Source organism: Bos indicus x Bos taurus, chromosome 9, assembly GCF_003369695.1.
Source record: "Bos indicus x Bos taurus breed Angus x Brahman F1 hybrid chromosome 9, Bos_hybrid_MaternalHap_v2.0, whole genome shotgun sequence".
NCBI classification, from domain to species: domain Eukaryota; kingdom Metazoa; phylum Chordata; class Mammalia; order Artiodactyla; family Bovidae; genus Bos; species Bos indicus x Bos taurus.
This window is the reverse complement of record NC_040084.1, coordinates 84,487,249-84,499,437: the sequence shown is the minus strand read 5'-3', so window position 1 is coordinate 84,499,437 and position 12,189 is coordinate 84,487,249. Positions and strand designations below refer to the sequence as shown.

Genomic DNA, 12,189 nt, shown 5'->3' with positions numbered 1-12,189 from the left:
GTGAAACTAAGTGGAAATTAGCTTTATTTACTGAATAAAGTTTGTAGTTACTGCTAGTGAAAAGTTATATAGACAGTGAACAATGATAAAAATTTTTCATTTTTTTAAATTTTATTTTTCATTAAATATAATGTATGATATAGATTTTAGATACCTATTATCATATGAAGGAAATTAACCTAAAAAAAATTTTTTTTCAAAGTAGATATAATTTTTCAATTTAAGTACCATGTATATTCATTCCAAGAAAGGGTGAGCAACCTATCTGACCTATCATGCACCTATCATGCACATAAATTTACTTCTAAGAGCTTTATCAGTTTTTGTTGTTGTTAATACATTTTTGCAGGTTTTTTTCCACAAATGAAAATGATTTTTCATCAAAATTTGCAGACATCTAAGAAATCACAATACTTTAACAAAATGTTTACATTCATTTTTATATTTAGAAGTATCTAAATGCTCCTACTTATCTCAATATAACATTAATGAAAATATTAAGAAAAAAATACAAATATCAATCAATATATTTTAAATTAAAATTAGGAAGAAAAGGTCTCAAACAAGCTGAATACTTCAATAATACAACTGATGACTGAACTGTCCCCAAAGGATGCCTGATAAGTCATATTCATTATCATAGTAATTATAATTCACCAGAAAAATAATTCATCTTTCACAGGGTCAAAAAAAACTTATGAAAATAAATTAACTTGGTATATAATGGTACCATGTATCATTGGTTCTTTACAGTATTTTTCTATATTTTTCTATTTATGGCTAAAAGATTAAATTTAAATTGAGTGTGGAAGTGTAATTTATCAAACTATAAAAATCTCTGTAGTCATTCCTTCCTGAACATTCCTCCATAATTTAAAAGCAAGGAAGCTGAATAAACTGGAGTGGGTTTATTTCCTTCTCCAGAGGATCTTCCCAACCCAGGGACTGAACTTGGATCTCCTGCATTGCAGACAGATTCTTTACTGTCTGAGCCACCCGGGAAGCCCAATAATTCCTTCCTGAGCATTCCTCCCTAATTTAAGAGCAAGGAAGCCTAATAAACTAGAGCAAGGATTGGCAAACTTCAGCTTGTGGGCTGAATCTACCCCACTGCCTGATTTTATAAATAAAGTTATATACTGGAGAATCTACATTCTTTCCTGCACACACAGTCTATGCTGCTTTTGTGCTACACTAGCAGAGTTGAGTTGCTGGGTCAGAGATGATAAAGCCAAAATGTTTACTACCTAGCACTTTACCAAAAAAAAAAAATTGCTGACTCCTGAATTAAAGATTTAGGTCTTCATTACCTCATTTGATGCACACATACACTCATCTTTTATATGATCTTTAGTAGAGACCATACTAAGCTAATCATTTAAGAATCTGCATGTTCCTTCTGTTTTGATTTTATAATTGTATACTGACTTCTGTCCAAATTTCTGAACTTTATATAAGGCAGAGGATACTGGTTGATTCTAATTTGCACTGCTTCGGACTCTACTGCATCTTCTCATAACATTTCTGACAGTTAATAAATTCCTAAAGGTCTATTTTTAGATACTTAATGACTATATCATATTACATATAAAAGGATGATAATATAGAAATTTAGATTTTCAATAGTGAATTAAGAAAAAGATGGCTCCATGAATGGAAATAGGGATGAAATTAAAACGAAAAATACATCACAAAGACAAAAGCATTCAGCTTTAAAGAATTATTTAATGGGGAAAAAAAAAAAAGGATTCTAGACTTAAGGAATCATTAACACATGGCCCACTGTGGAGCACAAGTAGTAAGGAGTCACTGTGTCAATGATTCTTTCCCCTAACCCTCCTTCTACTCAAGCACTCTCCTGCCCAAAAAAACCCAAAAAACAAAAGTAACACATTGAATGGAGCGATTAACAGAATTCAATATTTCTTTAAAATGAATGCAAAACAGTGAGAGATTACAGCAACTGGGATCACCAAATCCAGAAGTAGATGACTAGTCTTTAAATTCTTCAAAAATGTTAAAAGTTGTAATAATGATATATGGAAGATAACTAACTTATCTTTCTTCTTTGATGTTACAAATAAAAATCAGAAATGGGTTCAAATTAAAAGTACAAGACATTATATGGAAGCCTGAACATCTTCATGGTAAGAAGTCTTGAGTATTTAAATCTGAAGGTACTATTTTCTTCTTAGAGTGATTTATCTCACAAGTGATTAAGGCAAGGGAGATAGATATATCAAGTACCTTTTGGTAGTCTTTGACAATGACAGTTTTATGTATTCTTTGTTTATTTAATAGAAATCAAGTCAGCTACTCTGTTCTACTTCCTCCATAGTTATATAGTACTATACTATGTCTAACAAAAGGCATTCAAATATTAAAGGTATGCTTAGTTGCTCAGTCGTGTCTCACTCTTTGGGACCCCATGAACTTTTGTCCCCCAGGCTCCTTTGTCCATGGGGATTCTCCAGGCCAAGAATACTGACTGGAGTGGGTTGCCATGCCTTCCTCCAGAGGATCTTCCCAACCCAGGGGTAGAACCCAGGTCTCCCGCACTGCAGGTGGATTCTTTACTGTCTGAGCCACAGGGAAGCCCGGGAATACTGGAGTGGGTAGCCAATCCCTTCTCTAGGGGACCTTCCTGACTCAGTAATCAAACCAGGGTTTCCGGCATTGTAGGTGGATTCTTTACTAGCTGAGTTACCAGGGAAGCCCCAAATTTAAAAGATATCATATAGGCAAAGGTCCTTTTCTCTGTATCATTTTGCTATATCCTTAAACAGACATCTGTTTAGTTCAAACCAAAGACATTTCATTGATCTGCAATCTTAAAATACCAAATATACCTTCTAATGATGATAATGCACCAAATCAGGACAGGATATTCTCAATTTAACATTACAAATCAATGCTGACACTCTGATTATTAATTTCCTCCTTGTAAATAAGGTGTTGCTTCCAGTGCATGAAGTTAAAAGTCAAAGAAAGACAACCAAAGCTTATCTTTTTAAGGATAATCACCCCTATAGTTCACTTATTTACATGTACATTGCTAGTTATTACTATTCCAAGTACTATACAATTACCAGATTTGCTACTCAAATTACATGCTAGCAAGTCAATGAAATTAGTCTCTCTTAAATTTCTTATATAAAATTTAATTAAATCATATAATTAGGAACCCAGCATTATTTTTAAGTAATCTCATTTTAATTTTACAACCTGACCACTAACACTCAAGAAAGGAAAGTAAACTTTGTTAACAATATTAAAAATTCCCTAACTTTCCTATCGGAGAAGGCAATGGCACCCCACTCCAGTACTCTTGCCTGGAAAATCCCATGGACGGAGGGCCTGGTGGGCTGTAGTCCATGGGGTCGCTAAGAGTCGGACACGACTGAGAGACTTGACTTTTACTTGTCACTTTCATGCATTGGAGAAGGAAATGGCAACCCACTCCAGTGTTCCTGCCTGGAGAATCCCAGCGACGGGGGAGCCTCATGGGCTGCCGTCTATGGGGTCACACAGAGTGAGACATGACTGAAGCGACTTAGCAGCAGCAGCAACTTTCCTATGTCATATTGAGGACTTACTGATTATACAAGGAAAAGCAACAATTCACCATCTTACTCAAAGTGAGCTGTTGTTTCAACAACAACAAAAAAATGTTCTTCACATGTTATTCCTTGCCCCCTTTTGTAAACAAAAGATTACAACTCTGTATCTGCTGAGTTATGAATGCAGTCAATGGGTACAAAGTAAAGGAACCCACAATGGAAGTGAGTCCAATACTTCACCCTCTGTAACAGGTACTCAGGACAACCAATCAGAAGATACTCTAGACAGAGGTGGTCCACAGCATTCCCAAATCCTCAGCAGAAATTCAAAATCATAGAGCTGAAAGGACTATTAGAAATCACAGATCCCTATTTTCTAGTTTTACAAAAAAGGAAACTAAAAGCCTAGAGATTTTAGTTGGTTTATCCAAAATTAGTCTGAAGACCAGAACATAAACTTTTAATAAGGTAATTCCTCCAATATTCCTTTACCTTTCTCTGCCAGAATGGCAAAGTCAGGTTATAATTTTAAAAGCAAATTATACTAAAAAAAAAAAAAAGGAAAACAAAGAGAATACCTAACAGAAAAAAAAAACACCTATCTTACTTTAAGCCAAAAGTGCTTACCAACCACAAATTTGATTCACCAGTAACTAACATATCCCTTTTCAGTTCCATTCACATTCTATCATACTTTTTTCCCCTCCACAAGAAATTCATTGTAAAATAACTGCTTTCAGGCAGACAGCTTTTCTGGTAGTTTCTAAAGTCAATGTGTCTTTTTCTCCTGCTGCCATAATCCATGCTGAGAATCACAACCTATAGCTGACACAGTACTCATTCTTCCTTTTATACAAAGTCCTCTTTAATGAGTTAAGAGTTGAGGAATAAAAGTGTTTCAAAGTCCTTGTTTCTCCTCTACAGCTAGAATTTCAAATGACTAGAATTCCTCTATGAACAAAAAGGATGGTGGGGAAGAAGAGTAATAAAAATGTGGTTTTTAAAAAACAGTTTCTAGCTAAACTGTTTCACTTTTAACTACTTGAACAAAAATCTATTTCCAAATTTTTCCAACATTGTGATTATGTTCTGTAAAATAAATAAGCAGCAAGTCAAACATTGCAATGCTAACTTATAGTACAAAATCTTTAAGCAGTCATTTATCAACCACTGTGTGTAACAAATCTTCACATATTATCTTATCACATCTAAGTAACAATTTTGCAAACCTGTGGTTGAAAGAAACACAACCACTTAAAAAAAAACAAAAATAGTACTTTAAGATCTTTTCTTCAAAGACTGTGTCAGCTATAAAAGTAAATGAAATTAAGGCCTTCCTACACAGTGCCTGGCACCGAGTTGCCTCTCAGTAAGCATTTTGCTGAAATAAATGAAAGAAGTGAGAATTAAAACCACGGGAAAAACTCGTGTTTATAATAATATTATATTGAACAGTCACTGAAACAGTCCTGGCATGCTCTTAAAAACTATACTTTTACATTATTGCATTAAATTCTGATTCTCACTTCATGAGCTAGGAGGGTTATTCCAACTTAGCTGGTAGAAGACCTAAGACAGAGTGTAGTCGTTCTCAACCAGAAGCATCTGGAAGTGCGAGGGCATCTGGAAGTACGAGGGCATCTGGGTTGCACACTGACAGCAGAGGTAACCTGGCATTTAGTAAGTAGGAACCATGGATACCAAACAGACTACAACATGCTGGACAAACCCACAGAATTATCCGGCCCCAAACGCTAGCATTACTGAGAGATGCTGACCAAGAATAAACGGGCAAAGCCAAACAGCTAACAGTGACTTTACACTAGCTCAATAACAAAATCCAAGAAATCACTGGGGAGCAACTCAAAGGCAATCAAATATAAAACTGTATCAACTTCTTAAGCTAAAATACGTCTAGGCTACCTTCTCAAAATGGCAAGAGGAGTAAACTAAAAGATGACGTAATTCCAAACTCAATACTACTCTGCCACCTTCTTTACCAAGTTTTCCATTTCTGTCTTGTAATTGCCTCAGGGCAGTATTTGAGAATTTTATCTGCAGTGACTCCCTCTAAAACCTGATACAAACAAGTCCTCAAGTCCTTCCCCAGTTCCCATTCTACTTCCCCTGCTTTAGATCCACTTTACTACCCACAGGGATTAATAGTTACATACAAAGGTTGCCTTGGTTCTATTCTTTTCATCCATGACACACTGCCCTGTTAAAAATCCGAAAGGTCACAGTCTACCGGACAGCATATCTCTCACATAGCTACAATGATTCCTTACTGAATAACGCCCAGGTAACTCAGGTTGACACTCAAGTTTTTCCACCAACTGGTTCCTTATTTCTCCCAACTCAATTAGGATCACAATTTCAACCAGTCTCTTTAGTATCCCTCCAAAGTACCATAACTCTCTTTTCTCTACTTTTGACCTCAGTTAGCCTAGAATAATTTTCCAATTTCTTCTTTTCTACCATTCTGGATCCTCACCTACTAATGTGCAGAAATGTCAGCAAATGCAATAAATTCAACTGTAGTTTCACTTTGTGTTATGTCAGTAGCTGCTGCTGCAGCTAAAACGCTTCAGTCGTGTCTTTGCAACCCTATGGAACATGGCCCACCAGGCTCCTCCGTCCATGGGATTCTCCAGGTAAGGATACTGGAGTGGGTTGCCATGTCCTCCTCCAGGGGATATTCCCCACCCAGGGGACGAACCTGCATCTCTTATGTCTTCTACATTGGCAAGGATGTTCTTTCACTAGCACCACCTGGGAAGTAGACCCCTAAATAATTCTAGCTTCAACTATGTGTAGTTTTAACCCTTGAAAGTAAGAAACATTTTCACTTCTTTTCCCCATTCAGGACAATATATAGCTACTTAGAATCAAAAAGTTGTTTCTTGAAGAAATCATCTAATACAGCATCTTCATTTTAAAAGTAAGGAAAAAACCTAACTCAAGGACACATAATTCTTTAGTGGCAAGACATGAACAAGAGATAAGGGCACAATTCATAATCAAATGTTAACATTTAATAAGTGCTTGTTAAATGAACTCCAATGTACAGAAAGCCTTTTATAACTCTGCATTCAATAACCTTACACCGAAATTTGAAAGACAGGTCTACACCTTATCAAAGCAGAGACTGCCGATCATGTTTTCCACAAGTCAGAAAGACAAAAATGAGGTTCTTTGATAATTCTGATACTTAAAAAACTCATGAATTTTTACAAAACTTCAGTAAATTTGAAATTCCATTTTTTGGCACGGTCCTTGAAATATTCATATGTAAAATGACCTCATTGTGTTTAGAAAAAATTACCTTAAAAATAAGATCAGGGTAGACCATGGTTACAACAGACTATGATGCAATTCAAAATTATACTAGTAAACCCTGAGTCTAGATAAGGACAACAGCAGCATTCCTAGCAATGCCTTCATTCTTCAGTTAGAACCATTTTTCTCCCTTTTATGTATTCCATTTGGGGACAAATGATTATTTTATCCCAATAGTTCTGATGCCTAGATTACTTGGAAGAATCAAACTGCACCCATTTCTACATGGCAAGAGAATTAAGATAATTAAATCACTACTATATGACTTGGCATATAAAATTATGCTCTCCTGCTTCCTATCAGTAAGTTCACTCCAACCTCATATTCACTCCAGAAGCCAAGAAGGCTGAACATAAAGCATGTTTATATAATTAGATCAGTCATTTGCTATACATTAATGCTGCAAATACATTCAATTTATCTTGCATCATTATTGGTTAGATATTATTTAAGGATTCAGATTTCTACAGTTCTTATCTACAAACATTCGATATCAGATATAAATTCCATATTTTTTTCCTAATCTCAAAACAGAACTTAACATAGTCCTTCAACATTTAGGAAGATATTCTATTAGTTAAATTAGATACGCAATCCAAATTCTAATAGCCCAATCCCACTTTTAAAAATCCCCTACTCTGCTCCACAGTTAAATGAAAGAAAAGACTTTGACTTACAAGTATATTTCTGTCCTAAAGACATCTTTTAGAACAAATGTATTATAGGCTATAAGAGTCTAATATGAGAAGAAAACAAAGGACTAAAAGAAGCTGAATAAAATAGTGAAAAACATAAAAGAGCTAGAGCAAAAGAACAGACTTAGAATAAGTCTGCACATTAAATCAATATGGAGCTTGGAAATAAACTATAGCTGCCCAGTTTTCAAAACAAAGAATGGAGAAATGAACAAATTTTAAACCACATATGGTAGAAATTATATAAGAATAAAAAGATCTTAGTCACTTTCTACAAATCAAAGCCATAATAAAGCTCATGAGTTTATCTTCTACCTAAACTTAACAGGAGGAATGACTAGGTGTTATTACTGGTAGGCAAACCAATTTATCACTCTGGAATGTTCATGTAAATCTCATAAAAGAGAAAGCAGAAATATATTTGATAAATTCCTTTCTTAATTTCATTCTAAATATAGTAAGAAAAGTTCTAAAAAATTAGGTGTAAATGTAAATTATAGGTTTACTTTTCATATAGTATTTAACTATTTAAACATGTACAAAAGCAAAAGACTGATATAAGTGATGATTTTGTACACCTGATCCCTGCTGTCATTTGGCAATTAACATTAGGCCTGACTCTTTAACCTCTCCCTTTGTGTATTAATATGCTAATTACTCAAATGCATTAGGGATAAAAAGTCTTGTTTAAGAAAAATACTTGGTTTTATAAAGTCAGCCTTGCTTGCAGTACTTATTATATTAAGTAATAAAAGGAGCAGACTGGCTGTTAAAACAGTTATGTACATAAAAAAATTGAGAACACATTGGGTCTCAATTGGGAAAATAGTAAAAATTAAACCCACTGAAAAGAAAACCAAAATAATCTAAAAATAACTAATGTAGTTCCACATTTTTCCCCCTTTGAGTCCAGGTGATACTCTTTTTGGGAACAAAAAAAATTGCTTTTCATTCTAAACAGTCCATCTAGATCCAACAACACACTACTTTTGTCACTACACAGAGCTGTGCTGGACAACTAGTACCCACACTGCCAAAATTTAAGTCCCATCTGCACAAGACTAAAACAAGAATCCTAGACTAGAAAGGTATTGATCACTGGATATAGGAATATCTAAACAAATGAAGTAAAAAATACTTCAGTATCAACTAGATATTTGGGCAAGAACCATTTAGACATACTGTCTTAGAAACTCACAAACTGAGATCTAGCCTGGTCAGATATTACCATTTTACTAGGTATGAGAGTACTATTGATATTTACTATGAGTGATAGTCTTAACTTAGTAACACAATTCAAGGAAAACTTTTATAAGCATTTGGAACATAGCACATTAATCACAAAGGAAACGAGGCATATCCTGATACCATATATAGCCCTACCTTGAAATGAAGACTTTGAAAGGTAAGGAAATGCAAGATACATGTTAAATCAAAGGCAAGCTTCCCACCCCCTCCCTCTTCTCAGGAGGCAGATAAATCTAAAATGTGGAGAGCACAGTTCCTTGTGTCTCTGTTTATTATCTGGTGTTTTTTTGCTATTTATTACCAACACATTACTTCACTAATATATAGGAAGCAGATACCCTGCTTCCTATAACAAAGCATTTTCTTTTTAAAATCTTAAGTTTAAAAATAAGGGCAATGTAGGTGAATGCCACAGTAAGTGTAAACACAATTTTACTTCAAGTTTAAATAGTTTGAGAGGAATTGTTAAATATTCTCCATTGTTCAGGCTGAAAAAATGATCTTGAAGAATGAATAGATATTTGGAAAAACATGCTATGATAAAATTATAGTTCATGCATAACCAGGAAAAATTTCTCTATAATACTTAAGAGTACAGTTAACCTCACAGTATTTACATATACATCACAAATGTAGATCATGACAGGAAAACATATCAAGATAGTATACTTCTCTATTTGCATTATACTAAGAAAACAGCAACACTTCGTAACTATATAAAATTTACAGTTGTTTTCTAATTTTTCTAGATGATCAGGTCAGAAACAAATTCAAATTCAATTTCTAATTCAATAGAATAATAAATAGGTCATAACTGGAACATCTACTATGAACAATATTTTTAAAAAGCAAATAAAATATGCCTTGTACAATTGTCCTTCAGCTTCATCCTCAACAGTCTGTTCAATAGACCACTACCATAAGCAGATATATTTCCCTTTAGAAACTTCTACCTCCTCGCAAAGACAGTAATTATTATCGCAAACCTTTAGAACTCTTTTTACATGTTTTTAGCGATGTATAAATTGAGAGTCAAGACACAACAAGGCAACACACAACCTTTCGTGTGTATAATCCCGGGGAAAAACACAACCACAGGATTTCACGTTAATACCTGATCATACCATTTCTTTGGAATTACACAGGAAAAGCAACTAATCAGCAATAGAGAATGACTGGGGAAAAGTTCACTTAAATGAAAGGATACAGCCTTAAAGCACCAGTCTGTGTTCCCACTGCCAGGATCTTCTGTACAGGATCAAAGGCCAGGGCTGAGGGTTGATAGGGAAATCCATGGCGAACAGTCTAGGCATAGGCAAGTGACATCACAGCAACCAGGGCAGGAAGCAAAGTTTTAAAACAGAAAAGTCAACAGAGACATTAGAACCTAGAACCAATTAAGAACCTATTATAACTGAAACAAAACACACATACATGCACTGCTATTTAAAAAAAAAAAACACTATGAAAACTATGAATTCTACATCACATAAAAACTTATGCAAGTAAAAACTGAAACCAAAAAAAAAAAAAAGAAAATCGATCCCAGTGTTACATTTCTACTTTCTCATCACAGAGGTACTCTTTAGAAAAAAATTTAACGTTCTTTTTACTATTATGTCTGAGAACAAATTATTAAAGTTGGCAGTGGTAAAAAAAATTCTATAAATTCATTTAAAAATGCAATTCATGCTTATTTCAAGTGTGATAACTTCATCCTTACTTTATTTCTATGTTAAATGCAAGTACGTTTACGAAAATGCTGTCTTAATTAAGGATTCAGCAAAGGAATTAGCAAAAATCTATTTCATCATGTTGCAACCGTAACAGAATGAAAATAAATACAGCATCTATTTTTGCATCTTGGTATTAAATCCTTAATTTTAGGATACTGAAGCAAAAAGTATAATACACACTTAAACTCTGACTTACGAACGCCTGGTATTTATGAAGAAGCCAGGTATTAATACAGACACAAGTTTGTATTTCTCACTGAGCAGCTGGTGAATTAATTCGCTGCATCATTCTTTCTGAATTACACATCACTATGGCAATTGCCGTACCATTAATAGGCAAAAATTCCACTTCTAACTTTTCCACCAAACACAAGGCTAACAAGACCCTGTGATTTCATATGTGAAGTCTCCTACCACATTTTAAGGTGAAAATGAGCCAACATCCAGTTGAACACGTCTAGCTTTTTCATAAACAATATTCGTTAGACACTGTTCCCAAAGGAAACTTGGAAGTCGGTGAAAGATCTATCAGAATGCTTGAATATAAAAGTTGTTGATTAAGAATACGAATTAAAGGTCAGTATGTTGGAAGCAATCCTGAAATGATTGCCGCATGTGAAAATCAACGAAAAGAGGAGTAAGATGATGTCAATCTCCAAAATAGCCCACCAAGCAAATGTGTGCTGTGGGAGCAAGCCCTTTATTCGCGGTACTGAGTATTATTGGCGTTCTAACCCTGGCACTCGGGCTTAAAGCCCGAGGTGCCCCTAGAACGACCCCAATTTTCGCGGGGCTGCGCGCTCCGTTCACCTTGCAGAGCTGAAAGTGCTCGGACTGGAGCGTTTCCTGGATCTCGGGCTCCCGGTTCCCAGGTGGGTGCTGCTGCTGCTGCTGCTGCTGCGAGGCCGAGGACGAGCCGGCGGTCAGGCCGTCCAGCACCTTCCTGATGTTGAATTTCCTCATGGTCGCGGCGGGGCTCCCTCGCACCCCGGGAGCCGAGGTAAGGGGCGTCCCCAGGCGGGGGGGAACCGGCCCGGGCCGAGAGCAGCTTCGACCGAGGACGCAGAGGAGCTGGCGCGAGTGGGAGTGTGAGGGGAAGGAGGCAGCTGGGGAGAAGCGAGAGATAATCCGAACAGGAAATGCTGCGACGACGAGAGAGAGCAGCGGCGACCAGAAGCCCCGCCGGCGACCCCTCTCGCTCCGAGGCCGCCGCTTCAGCCGCCGCCGCCGCCGCCGCCTCGCTCCGCGGCCCGGCGGCACAGCAGTGGCGGCGGCGCCCCGAGCCCGCGCCGCCCAGCCTCACCTGGCGGCGGGCTGACTCTGCGCCGCGCCGCCGCCCCGGCTCGCCCCCGCCGCCGCCGCGTCCATGGCCCGCGGCCCCGCCGCTCGTCGCCCGCCCGAGCCCCCGCAGTCCCTCAGCGCTTCCTCCCGCTCCGGATCAGCTTCCTCCTCCTCCTCTTTCTCCCGGGGGTCGCCGGCTCTCCGTCCGCGCTCGCCGCTCGGCCTCCTTGCCGCTCAGCGCCGCTGCCCGCCGGGCATCGCACGCAGGACGCCGGGGTGGGTCCCCGCGCCCTCTGCCTCGCTTCTCCGCGGCTGGTTCGGCCCGCCCTC

General features: G+C 37.3%; 1 protein-coding gene across 5 annotated transcripts in view; it reads right to left on the bottom strand.

Moving 5' to 3' along the window:
- STXBP5 (syntaxin binding protein 5) overlaps positions 1-11,783 on the bottom strand; it is a 158,121-nt gene extending 146,338 nt beyond the window's left edge. For 3 of the 5 annotated variants that reach the window (XM_027551782.1, XM_027551784.1, XM_027551783.1), the window contains exons 1-2: positions 11,389-11,781; positions 10,050-10,147 (exon numbers count right to left, since the gene is read on the bottom strand). In XM_027551782.1, the coding sequence (XP_027407583.1) occupies positions 10,050-10,147; positions 11,389-11,541 (251 nt within the window). In that variant the 5' untranslated portion in view covers positions 11,542-11,781. Of the gene's footprint in view, positions 1-10,049; positions 10,148-11,388 lie in introns of all 5 variants that reach the window. The other 2 variants (XM_027551781.1, XM_027551780.1) reach the window with 2 other exon arrangements.
- Positions 11,784-12,189: the final 406 nt, after the last annotated feature.